This window comes from Culex pipiens, chromosome 3, assembly GCF_016801865.2.
Source record: "Culex pipiens pallens isolate TS chromosome 3, TS_CPP_V2, whole genome shotgun sequence".
Lineage (NCBI taxonomy): Eukaryota > Metazoa > Arthropoda > Insecta > Diptera > Culicidae > Culex > Culex pipiens.
The window spans coordinates 135,938,288-135,961,647 of NC_068939.1; the positions used below are offsets into that span (position 1 = coordinate 135,938,288).

Consider the following 23,360-nt stretch of genomic DNA (forward strand, 5'->3'; position numbering starts at 1 on the left):
AAGACCTGCAAAACCCGCTTGGACCAAGTAACCCTTGACAGTTACATGATCTCTAAGTATGGATTGTTAGGATTTTTTTATATTATCATATATTAGTTGTTGACCGATCCTCCTAACCTGGTCACAGCACCTAAAAGGACCTAATGAAATCAAATTGAGTACGGAACAAATCTCAGCTCACGGCAACTTTGGTGAAGGTTAATTGATTTAATAACACAAATAAAACTAAGCAGCAAAGCCCATTTTAACCACTGTCCTACCAATCCCATTGCAGGTGGCAAGCGAACTTCCGGTGGTGGTGATCCGGAAGGCACCCCGTCAAAAATGAACCCCGCGGACAAGGCCGAGCTGGTGAAGAAGTTGACCCCGCTGCAGTACCACGTGACGCAGGAAGCGGGAACGGAGCGGCCCTTCACGGGAAAGTATAACAAGTGCTACGACCGGGGCACGTACGTGTGCGTGGTCTGCAGCCAGGAACTGTTCAGCTCGGATACCAAGTATGACTCCGGCTGCGGGTGGCCCGCGTTTAACGATGTGCTGGACAAGGGCAAGGTGACACTTCACGCGGATGCCAGCTTAGCCGGTAAGGGGACTGACTGATCGATGGTTGGGGCGTGCGTGACACGCTTTTGGCTCGCGTGTAGATGCTTCGCTTGAGTGTTGTGTGAGTGCGTGAGTTGATTGAGCGTGACAGAGAAAATTAGTGTATGAGTGACTGATGACTCGCTTATGTTTTTAGTTCCGTTTTTATGCATGCTCAAGCAGCGTTCTATGTTTTTGCTTGTCAAATAAGAAGATAAATCCCAAGTTTAATTAGCACGTTTAAGCCGTTCGATATCATGAGTTACTAAAACAAAATCATCCCTGTTATAATACGTTCAAACCGTTATTCATCAAATCGTAACTTTTCGTCCCTTCCTGTCACGTGACACAAAAAAAAAACAAACATTTGAATGTAAAATTTACACTATTGTCCGTTTCTCTCAAAGGTACTCGCTTCGCGGCATTTAAGAATGTGCCGCAGACATTGTTGCCAGCGATTTTTTGCACTTTTGGTGCAGTAAAAAACATACCCGACAACAATGTCAGGAGATTTCAAGAAGAAGATCAACAACAACAAAACGCGCATTATGGGATTTGACAGCGCGCATTTGCAGAAAGTGCGGTGCGTCGTTTGGAGGCTGGTTTGCCGCGTGTCTTTTTCGGGAATACGCGCAATAGCTCAGATGTTTCGCAATCTTTACTTATCAAAACTTTTAGCGCTACTAAACATCGAAAATTTTCAAAAAATCAAAAGAGTTTTGATTCAACCCATGTTGAAAATGATTCTAAACGCAGGAGAATGCATTTTAACCAGCCCGGGAGCATGTTGACAGCTCCCATACAAACTGAGCGTACCCCTTTTTGTGGGCCCAGTGGGCCTAAGATGGCTGCCTTTGATATTATCTAGCCAAACATCTGAAAATGGCGAATAGTTTAAATTAATATAGTTTTAGCCTTGTTTCGGTTGAAAACGACAAAATAAGCATTCTGGAATCATTTTCTTGAAAAACTTGTTTAGAGATACGCCACGTTAAAATATTAGTCTTTAACAGTTGGAAAGAGCGTACCGCGAAAGCCGTCACGAAAAAAAAGTTTCCCATGCAAATTTTGAGTTGCGTTTTTAATGGTCGGAGTCCGACGAGGCCCACTTGCCATCTGTCGGTGGATACGCGCAACTCACGAAAACTGTCATAGAGATATCCACGCGCGAGAGTGTGTTAGTTTGGAGTTTAGTTACACGCAGACACAGGCAAATCGAGTAGAATGATTCGTCTGTCAAAAGCAGCTGTGTCCTTTGTTATACCACGAGCACGTGGTAAACAGCTGGTTTTTACCAGGGGGATGCTAAAGGCCGCCATCTTGGGTGGTTGAGACTAATAACGCGCGTAAACTGCGCACAGTGAAAACAAAAATATTTCTTTTATTAATAATTCATTTTTTGTTATAAGAATTACTGTGGTAAAAGTCACAGTTTACACAGTAGGTTAAACGTTTCATGTGATAAAAGTACAACTTTAAATGAGGTCGTCGGCCCGAATCCCTACTTTAGTAGTTTATTTTGCAAATAAATTGATCAAAATCACCTCACAAACATACATTAACTTTTAAACGTACATTGTGGTTAAATTTCACATAAAACAATAATTACTTTATTTCCATTTTATGCCTGCAGTTTTTGTACTTTTTTTACAGTGCGCAGTTGCTTTGTTTTGATTCCGTAACGAACAGCTGTTCTTTTGTGCTGGAGCCGAAGTTGACATTTCCCTTTTGTTCTGGTGCCGAAGTTGACAGCTTGTGTTGGCTACGGGCGAGCTGCCTGTAGTGAGATATAGATGTCGCCCCCCTGGTTTTTACCAAGGGAATGATGAAACGAGAGGAATCACAAATCCGCATAAATAATTTCAAGATTGTTCAGGTGTAAACCGAAAACGCTATCAAAAATTAAAGCGGAAGAATAAGGCTTTTATCTGCTTATTTAATTGTCGGTGTGCAGGACGCCGCACTGTTCAATCATTTTCTGGCGTCAAATAAATTTTGCAGTCCAAAACCAGTCATTGAATTGGAAAAATAAAATTTATTTTTCAAATTTTCTTTTCTTGATTTGTGTGCACCTACGTCGAATACCAAGATTGTTTATTTTTTGCTCTTTGGTCTGACATTCTTGGTCTGACAGATTTGGTCTGACAGCTTTATCATGGATTTTGGTCTGGTCTAGGCGAGGGATAGGACACAGCACCTTCCTGGTTTTTACAGGCGACTAGTCTACTCGATTTGCCTATGTCTGCGTAAAAATAGTGTAAACAAAATCAGCTGCTTGAAATTCAGCCAATCACAATCGATCAAAACCAAAACAATACTTTAAATACGAATACTAACACAGAATCATGGTGTGCGTGAGAGAAACCGTGGAGATCTCTATGTTAGGGGACGGCTGATTTTAACTTGATTTCAGCTGTTTGCACTATAATTTCTAAGAAAAATATCGAGAAAGTAAAATTGAAAGTGTGTGCGTGCAACATGGAGTTAAACTTTTCAAAGTGCCGTGGTAATCTTCACAGCAACTTCACAGAAAATTTAACTCCATGTTGCACACACTCTAACTTTTAATTTCTCGATAAAAAATAGTTCCAAAACAAACATTCATAAAAAACAGCGTTTCACGCGGTTTGAGTTCCCCTCGTAAGAGAATACCTCAAAAATTGATCATTTCGGATGAGTGTGTACACTCAAATTCAAAAGTACCCTTCAAAAAGGGTTCTATCTACCATTTATCTGTCATCCCAATGAAAACAAACCCTTTTTGAGGATTTCTTTCACCCTTTTTCAAGTTTACCGGTAGTAACCCGTTGCCAGTACCAATTTATTTTGCATCGACCAATCTGTTTCCCTTGACAATCTGTATTTTTGAGGGGTACTTCTGATTTTGAGTGTATGATCGTGGTCAGCGACAGTGTAGATGGAGCTGAACATCCCAGTAAGAAATATGACACACGCTCATCCAACAAGACACATTTCAAGGTTGATTTTTACCTATAATTCGCTGCATTCGTATGCACTTCCATTCGAATGAACGAATACAAATTCGCTAATAAGGCTTTCTAGGCCCAGTGAAAAAAAAAATAATTTAATCCAAAAACGACAAACTTCTCGTCACAGTGTCTTGATGCAAACAATGATCGAGCTCGAACTGTCACAGCCCTGCGAAGCATGTTGGCTGACATATCGGGCGGTCAGTCAAAAAAAACAGCTAGAAATCGCCTGACAAAAAACTTTTGCTAGATAGATATAGGATACCTGATGCAAACAAACCTCCAGCTGCCATGTAAACATACCTTGAATGCTTGTTGAACGTGTTTGTAAATTTCTGACAAGAAAGCTTTATTACTTAAATTAATTTTTAAACTTCACAGATTGTTTGCATACGGCTTGTTTACCGTCTGCCAAACTATCTAAAGGAGCTATTACACTACGGCAAACAAACAAACAAATTCGCACTTTTTGACAGTTTGCCAGTTTGCTTGGCTGGATTTGTTTGCAGAAACGTCAGCCTGTATACATTTTGCCTTGTTTGCGAGTTTGCCGCAAACAAGTTTGCGAAATCGGCAAACTATCAAACACAAAAAAGTGCGAGGTTGTTTGTTTGTTTGCGGTAGTGTAATGGCTCTGCTTTCAAAACTTGATCCACTGGGAAATGTAACGACCCGATCAGTCTGATGGTAGAATAAAATACGTATTTTTTGCGATTACAAACTCCTGATCAACTAAAATTTTTTAAATCGACAGTATGCTTGCTATCGTCCTTTCTCTCGCCTGCAACTAATAAAAGCAAAAACAGAACACTTTAACGTTATGGCATTTTCTTTAAAACTGCTTTTAAAAACTTGGGTCGTGGATCAATATGGCGGACCTTCCCGTATCCCCTTAATTGTCTGTGATTTCTCAGAGCCAATGAAGTAACCGATTCGAGTGGTAGAAATGACAGTTCTCCCATAAGGAATACATTGTAGAAAAAAGTAAAAACTGCTCGAATGGAAATGCTCCATTCAATGTTCCATTCAAAAATCCCCTGCCTGTATAAACTTATGCTACAGAGCAGAATATTAGGCGTAAGACATTAAAAATGACACGCAAACCACTTTTTTGCCAAATACTTGTTTTGATTTTTGAGACATTTTTAGCAGCTCTTAAAAAAAATTTAAACGGTGTAATTTCAAGCATTGCTTTACATTTTGATCGAATTGAAAATTGTAAAGAATCACGTTTGTTTAAGTAGAAGATTACTAGTAAAAGATAAATATCATAACAGCCGTGATATGCAGTCCTAATCAATTACCCACTTTACCTCGCACTTCACTCCAATCATCATCAAAGTCCTAATTATGTCAATCACACCCTTCATGAAAGAATCAATCGTCTGTTCGCATCTTACCCATTGCCGCGTTCACATCGTCGTCGTTCATTCGCCGAGCAGCACGCTAATCAGTGGCTTGTCGCTATTTTTTTTGTTTATTCATTGCTTTACTTTCAGCTAATCATTCGAGGCACTACATTCGCTTATCTATGGCACTCGCCTTGCGCTTATCATACTCTTCATTTTACGCACCGATCTATCTTGGCATTGATACATACGCTGCTGTTTTTTCTTACCTTTCAATTATCGGTTTGATGTTGAGTTGTTTGCTCTGTTCGATTTGAGTAAGTTTTTTCTTGGATTTAGTTTTAGTTGTTTTGGAAGTTTTTTTTTCTTTTTGTTGGATTTTATTTTGAAATTTAGCCAGTTTGACTTTGACGATAGAAAAGTTGAATACCGGTGTCGGTTTCTAATAAAATATTGTTCTTTTTTCTCTCTTTCTTCTCTTCCCCATTCACACGCAATAACTCTGTCAAAATATGAATCGACAATTGCATTTGCCCCCTCTTAATTGAATCGATATCTCTCACTGCGACAAACTCAAATTGCTGCCACACCATCTTTTGGGTCTTCTCACGTGACACGATCGTGAATAACAACCGTTTCGTGGGAATGGGTTGGACTTTTTTTTTATCTTTTATTCGTATTTGGTTCATTCCAATTGATTCTTTTATGTATTTGTTTCATTCATGATTTCCGTTTTCGCTGGCTTACAAACCGTTTCACTGCTCATTACATCTGTTCATCCTCCCGAATATGTTTGCCTCCTCTTTAAAAAATCCACGTGCTAACCAAAAATCCCCTCACGCGAACCAATTAAAACCATCATCAATCAAAAAATCGCTTAACAACTCACACTAAAAGGCGGCAATCTCCTATTGTTAATCACACAACCAGGCCGCGTGCGGACCGAGGTCCGGTGCTCCAAGTGCGGTGCCCACATGGGACACGTGTTCGAGGATGGGCCGCCGCCGACGCGCAAACGATACTGTATCAATTCGGCCTCCATTGAGTTTCTCGAGGCCGGAACGGAACGTCGGGACCCGCCATCGAGCTAGAGAAAGAGGAGTGCTACGAGTAAATGTGTTATCCTGGAATGTCGTCTACGAGTGCGAGAGATGTAGAGTGTCCGCAGTACAAAAGCCTTTGAGATGTTTGTCGATGAATTAGAGCACAACCTTTTGTCCTCTCACGGGATCCCCACTGTTGAGCGTTATAATACTTTCATTGTTTTTGATCGTCTTTGAGAAATTAGTATGCGGTAAACCACGACCTCGGTTCAGAAGAAGGCCAACCAATCAGGTAATTGATGTGCTGTAAATTTTGTCCATGTTCTTTGCTGTAATTCTCACGATTTCAACCTGCTCCGTGAAGACTAACCGTAGATATTTATTAAACCTCACAAAACTTATGAATAAAAAAAGTTACACACTGATTTGTGTGTAGGGTAGCAGAAGACAAGCCGGACTTGATGAGAGTAAGTGGTAAGGTGCAAAGAAAATACAATCGATCCAATGAATCGAACCTGTGTGGAAACTCCAACCTCCATAGCGTGCAGTCTTCGGTTGCAAATAAAACGATTTATTGTATCAGTTTTTAGAAGAATGTCGTTTTAATTCAATTCAGTTGAGAAAGTCATATATATATAGAGCGTCCAATTTCCCGTCCCAGGAAATCCAAGCGGACATTTGCCTTTTTTAAATTTACAGAAAAATAAAAGGCTGCTGGAGTTGAAAAGAATGCTTATTCTCTTTGTCTGCAGGTGTTATCTCTAGCTCGCGTGGGTTCAATGTGTCAGATCCGGATGGACACATTCCGAAGAAGTGGGCACACAACGGCTTGGAGTAATCGAGGGGATTAAGATTCCGTAGTGGAACCACAGAGTTACTCTGTGGTGGAACATTTCGATGAGCTGGGTTCCCCGGTCACCCATCTGGATTCCTCGTTTTGGGGACTTGGTTGTCGATATTAAAAAATGGTCGGCTGTTCAAACAGCTATCATCAATTTCAATTTCCTGCTTTTAAATCAATTTTCCTGTTTTTAAACCTTTGTATGGCAATATCTCAGCAACTAGGGGTCGTATCAACAAAGTTCAAAAAATCAAAATATAGAGAAAGTAATAAGGGGTAAGGTGGTTGCCTCTCACCCAGTCGGCCTGGGTTCGATACCAGAAGGTCCCGGTGGCAAATTTTGAGACGAGTTTGTCTGATCACGCCTTTTGTCGGACAGGGAAGTAATTGTTGGCCCCGGACTAGCCTAAAAAAAAAGGTTAGGTCGTTAGCTCAGTCCAGGTGTAGGTGTTGTCTCCCTGGGCGCCTGGGACACTTAGGCGCTCATAACTTTTGATAGGGTTCTCAGATCTTCAATCTTTCAATTCAATTCAATTCGGTTTTATTTGTGAATAATCAATTTACAATGAGTTCATTTAGGTACACAACAGAGTTTTGGTGTTCCTTTCAGCTGTGATTTACATCGTAATTCAATCGAAAAATTATTACTTATAACTATGGAATAGACAAGAGTAAGAAAAGTTTTCAAAAAACTTACAGAAAGTGCAATGGGAAAAGGATAGATAGAGAGAAAGCTTAAAACTAGATCACAGACAAAAATAATATCAATTATAGATGTGCTTGATCATCAGCTCTCCGAGGGCCAGAAATTGCTCCGCCTTGTTACGGCAGCTCCGAAACCGCGTCATCATCTCCCCCGCGAGAGCAAAGAACTCCGGCAGGGTAAAGAGATCTTCCCCGGTGACTCCTTGCTGGGCCGCATCGCCGCTACCGGCAGCGACCACGCTGGCAAACGAACGCCCCCATCCAGGAGGGATCGCTGGGTTGTCCGCTGGAACCGTACGCTGCCCAGCTGCAGGAACGGCTGCGCTCGTACTTCGCGGAGGAGAGTGGGACGCTGCTGCTTTCTTCTTCCTCTTTTCCTGCTCCTCGAGGTAAGCCTTGCGCGCGACGCATCCGCGGTAGTTACCGGTATGGTTGCCGTCACAGTTCGCGCACTTTACGCGGGGCTTAGTCTGTTCTGCATTTTTCCCCAAGTCCGCCTTTCGTGGCAGTGCGCACGCCTCCGAGAGGTGTGACTCACCGCACTTCACGCAGCGGGGCCGGAGGTTGCAGTTCCGCGAGCCGTGGCCGAATTTCTGGCAACGGTGGCATTGCGCTACGTCTGTCGGGTTCTTGGTGTAAAACCGCCAGTTTACCCAAAAACCGTCCAGTGTCTTAGTCCGCCGCAGATCTTGGATCTTGACGGTGCCGCGGTCGAAGTACAACAGGTACAGGGTGTGTGTACCTGTGACTGTTGTCTTTCGCGAGAGCACTTTTATCTCCCGTGGCTTTATTCCGGCGTTCGAGAGGTGTCGCTTCAGGTCGGCGATCGGACGGTCTTGGTAACCCTGCAAGACGACCTTAACAGGGGGCTTCTCTGGGTCGTATGTGTAGAAGTTGAAGTTGCTACGCTTCAGTTCTTCAAGCACCAGGTCGAAATCTTTTCTGTTCAGTGTGATCACTTGCACTGCCGACTTACCGATTTTCAGACAATATCCGAGGCCTTCCAGCAACTCGTCAACATCGTCCGCCAACGTGTCCAAAACAAAAATTGGAGGTGGTCTTCGTTCCGTTGGAGAATTGTTCTTTTTTGACGTCGGCACTTTTTTCCGTGCACGACCATCATCGTCGTCGTCGTCGTCGGCAATGCTGCTACCGTCAGAGTTGTTATTTTCTTCGTCGTCGCTCAGCATCTGGAACTCGTTCCTGACGGGGATGTTGGCGGATGTTGATGTGCCACTGGTCGTGGCACCGGAAGTACCGGAACGAGTTCGCACTGGTGATCTTGGGACATATCCGGGATGTAGTAACTTTTTGTCGATGCCTTCAGCGCTGACGCTCCCCTGCGCGATGGCGGCCGACACGGCGCTGGTTTGTTTACCTTTTTGCACACGGCCGGTAGACGAACTTCGCGGGTTTTTCGAGGCCGCACTCGAAAAAAATCGAAAAAACGATGGAGCACTGAGCACTTGACTGCTGCTTGCTCTCGTGCGTACACGGAGGGGGATAGATCTTCAATCTTTTGGGCTTGTTGGAAAGGTCTTTTGATTACCTATCCAACGATGGGTCGCATGATAGATCCGGACAACTTTTTCATCAACATATTTGAGATCCGGCCTCTAAAATGTGTACAAATGACACTAAAGTGCTCATAACTTTTGATAGGGTTATCAGATCTTCAATCTTTTGGGCTTGTTGGAAAGGTCTTTTGATTACCTATTCAACGATGAGTTGCATGATAGATCCGGACAACTTTTTCATCAACATATTTGAGATCCGGCCTCTCTAGGTGTTCATAACTTTTGATAGGGTTCTCAGATCTTCAATCTTTTGAGCTTGTTGGAAAGGTCTTTTGATTACCTATCCAACGATGGGTCGCATGATAGATCCGGACAACTTTTTCATCAACATATTTGAGATCCGGCCTCTAAAATGTGTACAAAAGACACTAAAGTGCTCATAACTTTTGATAGGGTTATCAGATCTTCAATCTTTTGGGCTTGTTGGTATTTACCTTTCTAAAAATGTATGATCAGACGGGGTTTCTTACAAAAACCACCCCATTTACAATCTTTCAAACTTTAGCCAGAATCGTTTTTTAGCATAACTTTTGAAATACTTAACAAAACTTCATAATAGTTAATATAGGTCTTGTGAGACCATAAGACGGATCGAATGAGACCAGAACGGCCCAAATCGGTTCAGCCAGTCTGGAGATAATCGAGTGCATTTTTTTTCGGTGCACGGACTTACAGACACGCAGAAAAATAAGGCATATTTGAATCAACACTAACTCAGAAAAACAAAAGAAGAAATTCAGGACGGATAAATCGGCATCAGACCAGGCGATGTAAAAAGGACAACGATTGGAAACTCGGTACTTGGAACGTTCGAACTCTCCAAGATCCTGCACGTGCTGGCCTTCTTGCCCGGGAGCTGCACAAGCTGAACGTGCATGTGGCCGCCATCCAGGAAGTTCGATGGCCCGGTCATGGAGAGCGAGAATTCACGGCGGTGGACCCCATCGCCAACACCTCTTTCAAGTACCACATCTACTACAGTGGCGGCGAAAAGGCGATGCATGGAGTCGGTTTCGTAGTGATTGGGGATCAGAAGAACCGAGTCATCAAGTGGAAGGTGGTGAATGACCGGATCTGCGTGTTAAGAATAAAGGGCAAATTCTTCAACTACAGCCTGATCAACATCTACGCGCCGACGAACGACAAGCCCGACGACGATAAAGACGCTTTCTACGAGCGTCTCGACAAGACCTATGGAGAGTGCCCAAGATACGACGTGAAGATAGTTATCGGAGACGCAAACGCGCAGGTCGGAAGGGAAGCCTTCTTCCATCCTGTCATCGGCAAGGAGAGCCTTCATCCTCGCACGAATGACAACGGCCTACGTTTGGTCAATTTCGCCGCAGCCAGAGGAATGGCTATCTGTAGCACCTTCTTTGCGCGCATGAACATTCGGAAGCACACCTGGCGCCACCTGAATGGCGAATCGTGCACACAAATCGATCACGGTTTGGTGGATGGTCGACACTTCTCGGACGTGATGGACGTCCGATCGTACAGAGGACCGAACATCGACTCTGATCACTTCCTGGTAGCGTGCAAGATCCGAGCTAGGCTGTCGAACGTGTTGACCCCGCGGACTGCGAGGATAGCGCGGTTGAACGTCCAGCGCCTCGCGAGCAGCGACGTTGCTGCAGAGTACAGTCGGAAGCTCGACGAGCGGATCAACGAGGACGCGCCTACGGGTAACCTGGACGAGCAATGGGGAGCCCTCCAGAGCATCGTCAACACAACGGCTACCGAAGTGATCGGCACGACCAGAGGACGCAAACCCAAAGGGTGGTTCGATGCGGAGTGCCAGCGAGTGACGGACGAGAAGAACGAGGCCAGGAAACGTATGTTGGTTAAGGGTACGCGCCGAAACTGTGAGCGATACAGTGAGCTGCGACGAGCTGAGAAACGAATCCACCGCCGAAAAGAACGGGAGTACGACGAGAGAGTACTTGCCGAAGCTCAAGCACAGTACAACGCGAACGATAAGCGGAGGTTTTATGCAACTGTCAACGGTGTAAGAAAGAAAGCGACGCCTTCCCCTGTTATGTGCAACGACAGGGAAGGTAACCTGTTGACAGATAAGACAGCGGTAGCGGCCAGGTGGAAGGAGCACTTCCAACAGCTGTTGAACGGTGAGACGCGAGAGGGAAGCGTCGAGGACAGGATGAACGTTGAGGATGATGGAATAGCTGTGGACCCGCCTACGTTGGAGGACGTGGAAAAAGCCGTAAAGGAGCTCAAGAACGCGAAATCCGCGGGAAAGGACGGACTTCCGGCCGAACTTTTCAAGCACGTTAGCGCGCGGATGATCGAGATTCTGCATCAAATCGTCCAGCGAATTTGGTGCGAAGAACAGCTTCCGACCGACTGGTTAGACGGGCTCATCACCCCAATCTACAAGAAAGGGCAAAGACTCGATTGTGCCAACTATCGAGGCATCACAATCCTCAACTCAGCGTACAAAGTACTATCCCGAATCCTGTGGAGCAAGCTGAGACCGTTGACCGAGACCTTTGTCGGCGAGTACCAGTGCGGTTTTCGAGCGGGTCGGTCAACGACGGACCAGATGTTCACTCTGCGACAAATCCTCGACAAGTTCCGGGAGTACAACCTGCAAACACACCATTTGTTCATCGACTTCAAGGCGGCGTACGATTCAGTCAAAAGAAACGAACTTTGGAAAATTATGCTAGAACACGGCTTTCCGGCGAAGCTAATTAGACTGATTCGTGCAACGCTCGACGGAGCAAAATCAAGCGTGCGAATAGCTAACGAGACATCTGAAGCATTCGTTACGTTGGATGGATTGAAGCAGGGCGATGCTCTCTCGAACTTACTGTTCATTATAGCGTTGGAGGGTGCTGCTCGAAGGGCAGGCGTGCAAAGAAACGGAACACTCATCACTAAATCGCACATGCTGCTTGGATACGCTGACGACATCGACATCATTGGTATCGATCGTCGTTCAGTGGAGGAGGCGTTCGTCCCTTTCAAGCGGGAAGCTGCGAAGATCGGACTGACCATCAACACTGCCAAGACCAAGTATCTGGTGGCTGGCAGAGCGCGTGGCAGTGCAGGTGATGGTGTTTCGGAGGTGGAAATAGATGGAGAAAGATATGAGGTGGTGGATGAGTTTGTATATCTTGGTACACTTGTGACGTGCGACAACGATGTGAGCTGCGAAGTGAAACGGCGGATTAGTGCTGCAAACAGGGCCTTCTACGGTCTTCGTAGCCAGCTAAGGTCCCGCAGCCTAAGGACGCCTACGAAAATCACGCTGTACAGGACATTGATACTCCCTGTAGCTCTTTACGGTCACGAGTCGTGGACGCTAAAGGAGGCTGACCAGAGAGCACTTGGGGTCTTCGAGCGGAGAATCCTGCGTTCTATCTTCGGCGGCAAGCAAGTAGGAGACCGGTGGCGCAGGCGCATGAACTTCGAGCTGTACCAAGACTACAAACATGCTGATATCGTAAAAGTCATCAAGCACGACAGGCTGAAGTGGGCTGGACATGTAGCCAGAATGTCGGACGAGCGGGCGGCTAAAACGATATTCAGCAGCGAACCTGGACGGGGTCGTCGGCTTCGTGGAAGGCCTCGTATGCGTTGGCTTTGTGCAGTCGACGAAGATGCAAGAGCGGCCAACATTGTGGGCGACTGGAGACGAGCGGCCCAAGATCGAGCATCCTGGAAATCTTCGATTAGTTCAGCGTTGGGTCGATAGACCTGTTGCTGATAAAGTAAAGTAAGTAAGTATTTGAATCAACAAAACGTTTTGTTGATTTGAAAATCATTATTTTTGTTGAATCAACGCTAAACGTCAAAGCAGCTTTTTCGAAACAACAAAAGACTTTTGTGGAATTGAGAAAATCACGGTTTGTTTCAACGCAAAATCGGCGTTGATTATATTCAACAAAAATTTTGTTGATTCAAACCTCGCACAGGCTGATTCTACAAAACATTTTTCTGCGTGGACATACACACGCACAGACATTTGCTCAGAATTTGATTCTGAGTCGATATAGGTATACGTGAAGTAGAGAGCCTGGAGCTTATTAGAGAACGGACATCTCAAACCAAAAGTACCAATCGAAGCACGAGAACTGTCAAACGGAGGTACCAATCGAGCATGAGACAAAGGATAAGGATAAGCTCCAGGCTCTCTAACGTGAAGGTAGGTCTACGAGGTCGAATTAAGAAGTTCATTTTTCGAGTGATTTTATAGCCTTTCCTCAGTAAGGTGAGGAAGGCAAAACTCTAGAATTGTAACCAGCGGTTTTAAGCACAATTAAAAATACAAAAATATTTGAAAAAAATGCATGAAAAGTTAATGCGCTTTTTTTAAGCATAACGTAATCAATGAACGCCCCCTAATATGTCCCCGCGACCCAGGGTTACCAGGTTTGGACAGAAAAAAATCTGGCAAAAAATCTGTCAAAAATCTGGCAAGCCACTTTTCTCAAAGTAATAAGCAATTTTGTGCTCAAAAACAGTGTATTTTCACTTTTTGTACATTATAGATTCACAAAATAAACAAAATACATCTATAAAACAATGTGTGGAAGAAATAGAAAATATTTTTTTTCAGATAGGCACTCAAAAAATCTGGCAATGCCAGATTTATCTGGCAACCTGGCACCCCTGCCGCGACCCTACCTGAACGCCTGAACCTTTTGTGTCGCGGGCATTGTACACCGTGCTGAACCTTCATTGCGCGCAAATTTGATTTGACAGAACACGCAGAAAACAAAACCAACAGCCGGCGAAGGAGGACGCGAAATTTCCTGTCCACAGAGTTGGTTGAACGCCCAAGTAGGCTTTGCGTTGAAGGAATCGGAAAAGTTCCGCCGGAAAAACCGCAGCGATGAGTAGTCGCCGGAAACGGGAAAGCTCCCCCGTCAGCACCTCCCGAAAGAAGCGCACCCGCATCCAAAGCAGCAGCGACAGTGAGGAGGTATTTTGGTGCTTTGCGGATTGTTTTGGTTGGTGGTTGGCTAAACTTGCGCTGGCTTTATTTGCAGGTTGGTACGGAGTCGACCTCCGGCACCACGGCCGGGGTGTCCCAAACGGACTCGACCGAGCGGATGGAGCGCGCCATCATCCACGACATCGAGCAGAACATCCGCAGCGGGAAGATTCTGAAGATCCAGCTGAAGAACTTTATGTGCCACCGGAACATGGTCGTGGAGTTCAACAAGCGGGCCAACCTGCTGGTGGGTAACAACGGCAGCGGGAAGAGTGCCGTGCTGGCGGCCCTGACCATCGGGCTGGGCTGCTCGGCCAGCGCGACCAACCGGAGCAGCAGCTTGAAGCGTAAGTTTGCACTCCGAGGTTGCCTGAAAACCACATTGCATTGTACTTCACTTCTAGAACTCATCAAGCACGGCGAGTCGCAGGCCACGATCGAGATCCACCTGGAGAACGACAGCGTGGAGGCGTACGAGCGGGACGTGTACGGGGACAAAATCATCGTGACGCGCACGATCAGCGCTTCCGGCTCGAGCGCGTACAAGCTCAAGAGCGAAAGCGGCCAAGTCGTCACCACCAGCCGGGCCGAGCTGCAGAAGATGATTCTGTTCCTGAACATCCAGGTGGACAATCCGGTGTGCGTGCTGAACCAGGACCTGGCGCGCTCCTTTCTGAAGGACTCGGACGAGAAGAAGCAGTACACGTTGTTCCTGAAAGCCACCCAGGTGGAGGCGATTATGGCCAAGCTGAACGGATGTACGCCCCAGTACGAGAACGCCAAGCACAATCTGGAGTGCAACGAGCGGAGTTTGCGCTTTCTGGAGGGGGAGATCACGAGGATGAAGGAAAAGTACGAAAACTTGCAGTCGGTGGAAAAGCTGAAGGAGAAGATGAAGGACGCGCAGCACAAGCTGGGCTGGCGCGTTGTCTCGGACAAGACAGCCGAATGCAGCACGGTGGAGCAACAGCTTGGCGAGAAGTTGGACGTGCTGAAGGAACAAAATGATGCCATCCAGAACCGGTCCAAGATCGAGGCGGAAATCGAGACTAACATCAAACGCCATCTGTGCGACATTGAGGCGAAGAAGGTCGTCTACGGGGAGGTCAAGGAGAAGTACGTGCAGGCACGTCGGATTGGCCAGCAGCTGCAGGAACAGCTGGGCGAAAAGAAGCGCCAGATGCAGAAGGTCAAGGAGCGGGTGACGCGCCAAACCGACGACATCAACAGCTTGGAGACCGACATGCAGGAGCGCAGTGAGTCGTAAGTGTGGACGGTCCAAGCTGAGTATCAGATGATTCAAAACCCTTGTTTTTTGTTACAGCGGAGTAAACCGGGTCGCGGACGAGAAGCGCCGCAACGAAGCGATGCTGGCCGAGCTGGGTGGCAAGCGGGCCGACTTGGCGGCGATGATCGAGAACGCCAAGCGGGACGTGGACCTGCTGCACAACACGGTCAACCAGATCGGGGACGTCAAGGAGGAGACGACGCACCGGCGCGTCGCGAAGCAGCACGAGAAGTGTGAGTTGATCGTTGACCCTAAAATGAGTCAGAGTCGTTCTGACCAGTTGTTTATCCCTTTTTCAGCCCGCGCCGAAGCCCAGCTGCGGCAGTTCGAGACGTCCTCGCGGGACAACCTGTCCGTGTTTGGCAACAACATGCCGGCGTTTGTGGCGAAAATCAAGGACATGCACCAGCGGGGTAAGTTCAGCGAGTTGCCGCGCGGTCCGCTCGGCCAGTACGTGAAGGTCAAGGACAAAAAGTGGACCGCGATGGTGGAGACCATGATCGGGCAGGGAATGCTGTGCGCGTTCTACGTCAACTCGGACGCCGACCGGAACACGCTGAACCGGCTAATTCAGAGCGAGTTTCCCGAGATGCGCGGCCGGTCGATCATCACCAGTCGCTTCCACAAGCAGGTGTACGACGTTCGGGACGGATCTGTGGAGGAGGTCGGAGGCGCTCATTCGCTCATGAGGCTGATCACCGTCAGCGATCCGGTCGTGATGAACTGTCTGATTGATCAGGTGAAAATTGAAACAATTCTCGCCGTCGAAGATCAAAATCTGGCCATCGAACTGACCAGCCAATCAGAGAACGTTCCGCGCAACCTGCAAAAGGTGGTCGTGATGGAACCGTTTTCCGAGTTCTACCCTATGCCCAACTACAGAAGCTACGGGTTGGCAAAGAAACCCGCCCGTTATCTCCAGGTGAACATGGGCGAGCTAAAGAAAGAAACGCAGCGGCTGTTGGAGCGATTGGAGCACGAGTTGCGACAGCTCAACCAGAAGATCGAGCAAGAAACGCGCGAGCACGGCGAGAAACAGCGCGCCCTGCAGGAAAAGCAGAAGCAGCTCTCCAAGCAGCAGATCGAGCTCAACGGGTTGGAGTTGAAAATAAACCAACTCAAAGCGATCGAATATCCGGCCGAACTGGAAGACGTCACGCTACAGAACGAACTGGCCGAACTGAAGGCGTCCCAAGCGCAGCTGAAGCAGGAGCTGGAACAGGAGAACGAAAAAATCCAAACGTTCATGAGCGAAATCCAAGCCCAAGAGCGCAACATCCAGGAGAAGAAGGACAACATGGGCGTCATCGAGCGGGAGATTCAACAACTCCAGGACAAAATCGACGAGGAGCAGCAGAAAAAGCACGACATGCAGGCGAACGCCAAGACGAAGCACCAGCAGCTGAGTCGGCTGCAGGAAGAGCTGAAGGCCCTGCAGGCGAACCGGAACGCCGTCAAGCAATCGCTGGAGGTCGCCCGCCAGGAGGCCCAAGAGCGGGGCGAACGCGTAGAGGTGACCGAGACGCAGGAACAGCTGCGCAAGCTGATGCTGGTCACCGAGAAGCGAATCAAGTAAGCAGTACTAATGCACTGGTTATTTCAGGCGATCGTAATATTTGAAATCGAATTGTTCGCTCTAAAGCATGGCAAATTCTACGCAAAACTAGAAAATATCCAAATTTTAAAAATGTGAAGCTTAAATTGCTAAACTTAAAAAAAAGTTCTTGAATTACAAACCTTTCAAAGTTTAAAAAATTTAAATTCCAAATTTGTAAATCATTTTTTTTATATTTCAAGGAGAACTGTAATGAAATATCAATTCTGATGTTTTAACAATTTTGAATTCTAAAAATTTTGCTAAAATTCAGTATTTTTACATTCTGAAAATATACCCTAAAATCATCAAATTTCGACGATTAGATAATTATTATCTTTAATGTTAAAATTTTAAATTTTCTAAAATTTCTAAAAATTCTTTAATTTTTTAATTCTTTGTTTTAAATTGTTGAGTTCTTGAATTCTAAATGAAATCCTAGTTTCTATATTTGAAGTTCAAAAAACTGTATCTAAAATTAATCAATTTAAATTTCCTAAAACTTAAGAACCCTCCGCACGGCTGGGACCTTGCCCCCATGGAAAGCATGGGACGGTCGGAGGGCTTGTAATGCACTTTACCAATACGGAAAGAGCAGGGGAGCATTTGTTCCCCATACTAGCGCCAGTCAAAGATGTTACACATTGATCTTTGCCGAGTGGTGTCTGGAAATATTAATAGTTCTTTATTAGTTATTTGAAGAATATTTACAGTGCCACAGTTTTGAAGAATAAATCCAGACGGAACCGAATGATCGAATGCTTCCTGTCGTCGGAAAATTCGGAGCAACTGGAACGTACCTAGCGGCCGGGTTGTGTAGCGTAATGGAACTCCGATTTCGATATGATGGTACCCACGGCGGAGCTGGTCAAAGGATAAGCAGGACAAACTCGTTACTGGCCAATTGCGACTTATGCTGGCGAAGGTGATCGAGGACATCTGACGGCGGTTGCGGAGTCGTCCTCTTTAAAGCTAAGTACTCATGCATGATAATCGTATTACAGGCCTGCCTTTTCTGTTCATGTTGAATACGATTAACTGCAACTCTAACCACTTTAATTTTCAGCAAAATTGACAAGACTTTTGACGAACGTGACAGGACAGGGGACTGTAAAACATTTTATACAAGTTCCGACTTTTTTATGTGGGAAAATTTTGCCCGACGTGTGTTTCTTTGCATTTGTTAAATAATTACCTTTGCTGATTGAGTTTAAACCTCAACATATGAATTCATTTTAATAATTTTGCCTTTGTTGGAACAGTTAAGGGTCACATAGTAAAAGTCCGTTGGTGTGTGGATAGTGTACCCCGTTCGCTCGAGTTCCTTGGGGTCAGTTCTGTAGGTTTTAACAGTCTCGACAGTTAAAACCTACAGTACTGATTTTGGGAAGCTTGTGCGAATGGGGTTTTTAATGAACATTGGGGGCGGCGATTGAGCACGAAGTTTCGATTTAGCTTATTTACATCATTACACGATTTCATACTCTCACAAACACAATCTCATTTAAACCTACCCAATCATGTCCTCAATCCCCGCTCCCATGGAGTGCGAGCGATCCGCATGTGATTGACACGACCATTACCGTTCCTTTACACAACCGGACTTGGACTGACTTGATCCTGGCTATCCCACCTCGATCCGCAAAAAAAAAAAAATTCCTAAAACTTAAGAATTCTGAAGTTCTGTAATTTAAAAGTTTAGACATTAAAAGTCCTTAAAATGTTAATATTCATAAAAAATAAGTTCCAAAATTTTACTTTCGCAAATCTCTAAATTTAAAAATGAGTGCTGACTCTAAAATTTTAAATTTTTTTATTCTAAAAATCTAAAATTTTCAATTATCGAAATTCGCAAATTCTTGAACATTTTAATTCTAAAATCTAAATCTCTAATACTGCCGCTCAAATGAAGTCCGTCCCATATGTAATTTTGTCAATTTTGAGGTAATGATGCAGTTTGGTTCGAAATCATTTGAACTATCAGAATGACGAATAAAATTAAGATTTTTGTTCCAGAAAACCGTAGAAAATACACTTTTTCGTGAAATTCTAACACGTAACCTTATGGGTGGGACAAAATTGACTTGCGTTTTTCTTGGCTTGCTGTTTTTACATATGGGACGGACTCGATTAGAGCGGCAGAATAGCTCTTTTTCGAAATTCGAAAATTTAAAAATTTTCATATTTTAAAATTTTCAAATTCTAAGATTTTTAAATTCCAAAAAAAATCATATACCACAAATTCTAAAAAATTCAAATAATCCAAAAATTGTAAAAATTAAAAAAAATCTTTAAATTCTTTTTTTTTTTGGTTTTGGGTTATTGGACCTTTAAAAAAACTTCAGAGTTCTTTTTATAATTCCAGCAATTTACAAATTCTGAAAATTAAAAAAATCAAAATTCCAAAAAATCTATTAACAAATAAATTATTAGCTCTACAGCATTGCCTTGGTGTTCTCGATTGCGAGATTCCTACTCGAAACTAGGTGTCTGAAGGCTTGATTGTTGAGGCAATTGCAAACCTCTTTAAACACCTAAGATTCCATCCGCCCCGGGATTCGAACTGTCGACCTTTGGATTGTGAGTCCAACTGCCTACCAGCGACTCCACCAAACATGCAAAAAGTCTTAAAATTCCTGAAAAACTAAAAAAATACAAAAATAAAAAATCGAAATATTTAAAACGTAGATCCAAAAATTGTAGAAAATAAAAATAATCAAAAAATTACATAAATATTCCAAAAATTCCAAAATATCAAAAAATCATATAAGTCTCAACATTCAAAAAAAAAAAATATAATAAAAAATAAAATAAAAACCTTAGAAACAAAAAAAAACTATTAAAAAACTTATAAAATCCAAAAATTTAAAAAAAATCCAAATATTGTAAAAAGCTCTTAAAAATCGAAAAATTACAAAATTTTGTAAATATTTTATATCATCCAAATATTCTAAAAGTTCCAAAAAATCTTAAAATTGGTTGATTAAAGAAAATAAAAAATATCTAAAAATTTCAAAAATATTCCAAAACATTTCAAAAATATTCCAAAAATTTCAAAAATATCTAAAAATTACAAAAGTCTTAATATTCAAAAAATTGATAAAAAAATCTAAAAATTCTAAAAAATCTTACAAAAAAAAAAACATTAAAAAATTATAACATAAAAAATCGAAAAATTAAAAAAAAATAAAATTCTAAATATCGTAAAAAGTTTTTAAAATTCCAAAAATTACAAAATTTTAAAATATTTTTTATCATCTAAATATTCCAAAAGTTCTTAAAAATTTAAAAATTCCTTAAATATTAAAATTCTAAAAATACTACAAATTCCAAAATTCTAAAAAATAAAAAAATCCAAAAAAATAAAACCCAAAAATAATCATAAACTAAAAAAAAAATCAGGTATTCCAAGTCATTCAAATTCCAAAAAATCCAAAAATTCAGCATTGCCTTGGTGTTCTCGATTGCGAGATTCCTACTCGAAACTAGGTGTCTGAAGGCTTGATTGTTGAGGCAATTGCAAACCTCTTTAAACACCTAAGATTCCATCCGCCTCGGGATTCGAACTGTCTACCTTTGGATTGTGAGTCCAACTGCCTACCAGCGACTCCACCAAACATCCAAAAAGTCTTAATAAAAATACAAAAATAAAAAATCGAAATATTTAAAACGTAGATCCAAAAATTGTAGAAAATAAAAATAATCAAAAAATTACATAAATATTACAAAAATTCCAAAATATCAAAAAATCATATAAGTCTCAACATTAAAAAAAATAATTAAAAAATAAAATAAAAATCTTAGAAACAAAAAAAAAATCAAAAAAAACTATTAAAAAACTTATAAAATCCAAAAATTAAAAAAAAATCCAAATATTGTAAATAGCTCTTAAAAAATCGAAAAATTACAAAATTTTGTAAATATTTTATATCATCCAAATATTCTCAAAAAACAAACCATCTACATTAACGACCCCCGGGTCTTTTGTGGTCTCTATTGCAAGTTTCTGCTCGAACCTAGGAGTCCGAAGGCTTGGATGGGGAGAGCACCCAAACCTCTTTTTACTCCAAGGAACCTTCCACCCCAGTGTTTGAACTGACGACCTTTGGATTGCGAGTCCAACCGCCGCCAGCGATTCCACCGGAGTAGGCTTGGTTTGGTGTGTTGTTTGTATTTATGGCATGGAGACGACTCCTACACCTGGAATGACTTAACGGCCTAACAACCAAGGCAGGGACCGACATTTTACTTCCTCATCCGATGGAAGGTTGCAGCAGATGGGAATCGAACCCAGAATCATCCGCTTACAAAGCGGACAGCGTAACCATTCGGCCACTCACTGCCATCTAAATATTCTAAAAGTTCCAAAAAATCTTAAAATTGGTTGATTAAAGAAAATGAAAAATATCTAAAAATTGCAAAAATATTCCAAAAAAATGATAAAAAAATCTAAAAATTCTAAAAAATCTTGCAAAAAAAAAAAATAAAAAAAATCTTTTTATAAACTTAAAAAATCCAAAAATTAAAAAAAATGAAAATTCTAAATATCGTAAAAAGTTTTTAAAATTCCAATAATTACAAAATTTTAAAATATTTTTTATCATCTAAATATTCCAAAATTCTAAAAAATAAAAAAATCCAAAAATAAAACCCAAAAAATATTCAGGTATTCCAAATCATTCAAATTCCAAAAAATGCAAAAATACCAAAATATAAAAAAAAAACAAAAATTCTAAAAATCCACAAAACTCCAGAAAATCAAAAAAAAAATACAAAAAATGTATTAATAAAATTAAAAAAAAAAACCAAAAATTTCAAATATTACTAAAGCTTTAAATTAAAAAAAAAAAACAAAATGCCATAAAATAAATCAAAAAGATAAAAAAAAAGCCCTTAAAACTTGTTAAAACCCCCAATTTAAAAAAAAAAAAAATAAAAAAAAATAATAATAAATCAAAAAATTAATAAAATGAAAATTAAATGAGGATTTCATTGGACTGAAATAAATATTCCGAAACAAAAAACATAAAAATTCATGCTAAAAAAATCAATATAATCGTAATATTACGATCGCTTGCAACAATCCGTAATTGTCGTAATTTCCTGCTCAATTTCCCAATCTTCCTTTCCTTCTCAGACACATCAACTCCGCCAACGACGACATCGACGACGTCAAAGCCGTCCTGGACAGCAAGCTGATCAAGCGGGACGGTACGCTGCGCTACACGGAATCGCTGAAGCGCGTCATGCGACTGCTGCAGAACTCGCGCTCAGCCCGGTACGCGTACCTGTCCAAGCTCAAGTCGCACATGTCACTCCGTGTCAAGCACAAGTTCAACGTGAGTGTAATCTCGTGTATCGCACTAGGCAAACGAAACTAAGCTCAACCCTTTCAGACCGTGATGGAGCTGCGCGGCTTTGTCGGGGAAATCCTGGTCGATCCGAAGAACTGCACGCTGGCGCTGTCGGTTGTGCCCCGGGACAAGAACGTCTCGAACGCGGTCTCCAACACCAAGTCGCTGTCCGGGGGCGAGCGGTCCTACTCGACGGTGGCGTTCCTCATCTCGCTGTGGTCCTGCGTGGACACGCCGTTCTACTTTCTGGACGAGTACGACGTGTTTACCGACCAGGTCAACCGGCACATGATGACGATGCTGCTGCTGAACGAAACGAAGAAGAAAGCGGACCGCCAGTTTTGCTTCCTGACGCCGCAGGACATGAGCAACATCCAGGCGCACGAGCATCTCACCATTCATCGGTATGTGTTGCTATTTAAAGTGCTGAAAAGTTTTTCTAATGTGGTTGTTGGTTATACTTTCAGAATGGCCGATCCGGAGCGGTGCTGAGACGAAAGACTGGCAGATCTGGCTTAGTTGTAGTATTTGACCAATGAAAACCACGAACTGTGTTATTGTTGAACTTTCTGTTAGACTGTTGTTTCTTTTTCCATTGAATTATTTCTTCCAAGCAGGAACGTTGAAATGTTCTACAAATAAATAAATTTGACTATTTCAAATGAGATTTTACGTTTTTCCTTGCGTTGGCTAAGACGAAGTATCTGCTGGCAGGAGGATCCGAGCAATTGCATAGGACCAAGCGTACTGATCAACGGAGATGAGTTCCGGGTCGTGGTCGGATCATTGGCAACAACTGCAGCAGGGAAATTTCTAGGCCAGCATCACAGCAGTCATGCCTACTATGGGCACAAGAACCGCGACCAACGCGCAAAAAGATCGGATAAACATTTTGACAGCTGGAACTATTTTGCATCGAGTTTTCCTCTGTTCTGTTGTTGCTGCGCGAAAAGTGCTTGTGGACGGAGGTGGAAGATACCTCCGACGATGAGTTTCTTCCCGTTGTCGGAACGCTTCCACCGGCATCACCATAATTTTCATCAAGAAGAAACTCAAGGAATTGCACAACCTGGATGC

At 43.1% G+C, this 23,360-nt stretch overlaps 3 protein-coding genes across 10 annotated transcripts in view; all 3 read left to right on the forward strand.

The window, feature by feature from the left end:
- Window positions 1-6,559, forward strand: part of LOC120413747 (methionine-R-sulfoxide reductase B1) — a 22,515-nt gene extending 15,956 nt beyond the window's left edge. For 5 of the 7 annotated variants that reach the window (XM_039574676.2, XM_039574679.2, XM_039574678.2 and 2 more), the window contains 2 exons: window positions 275-583; window positions 5,819-6,559. In XM_039574676.2, coding sequence (XP_039430610.1) covers window positions 275-583; window positions 5,819-6,012 — 503 coding nt within the window. In that variant the 3' untranslated portion in view covers window positions 6,013-6,559. The remainder of the gene's footprint in view (window positions 1-274; window positions 584-5,818) is intronic. The other 2 variants (XR_008212349.1, XM_039574673.2) reach the window with 2 other exon arrangements.
- LOC120413758 (uncharacterized) lies at window positions 6,426-12,805 on the forward strand. Its single transcript, XM_039574693.1, has 2 exons — window positions 6,426-6,438; window positions 9,912-12,805. Exons 1-2 carry the CDS (start codon window positions 6,426-6,428, stop codon window positions 12,803-12,805), a joined length of 2,907 nt encoding a protein of 968 aa, XP_039430627.1.
- A 1,006-nt stretch (window positions 12,806-13,811) lies between these two features.
- Window positions 13,812-22,948, forward strand: LOC120413746 (structural maintenance of chromosomes protein 6). 2 transcript variants are annotated; one of them, XM_039574671.2, is made up of 8 exons: window positions 13,812-14,035; window positions 14,103-14,394; window positions 14,452-15,310; window positions 15,372-15,568; window positions 15,635-16,907; window positions 22,067-22,268; window positions 22,326-22,687; window positions 22,751-22,948. In XM_039574671.2, the coding sequence occupies exons 1-8, from the start codon at window positions 13,946-13,948 to the stop codon at window positions 22,773-22,775; spliced, it is 3,300 nt and encodes a 1,099-aa protein (XP_039430605.1). In that variant the 5' UTR covers window positions 13,812-13,945; the 3' UTR covers window positions 22,776-22,948. The 2 variants fall into 2 exon arrangements, with proteins under 2 accessions (XP_039430605.1, XP_039430604.1); XM_039574670.2 differs by having other exon boundaries at window positions 15,372-16,907.
- Window positions 22,949-23,360: the final 412 nt, after the last annotated feature.

Coding starts and splice junctions, on each gene's coding strand:
- LOC120413746 (XM_039574670.2), top strand. CDS start 13,946: ATGAGTAGTCGCCGGAAACGGGAAAGCTCCCCCGTCAGCACCTCCCGA. Junction 15,311..15,371: donor ATGCAGGAGCGCAGTGAGTC/GTAAGTGTGGAC, acceptor TTTTTGTTACAG/CGGAGTAAACCGGGTCGCGG. Junction 22,688..22,750: donor GAGCATCTCACCATTCATCG/GTATGTGTTGCT, acceptor TTATACTTTCAG/AATGGCCGATCCGGAGCGGT.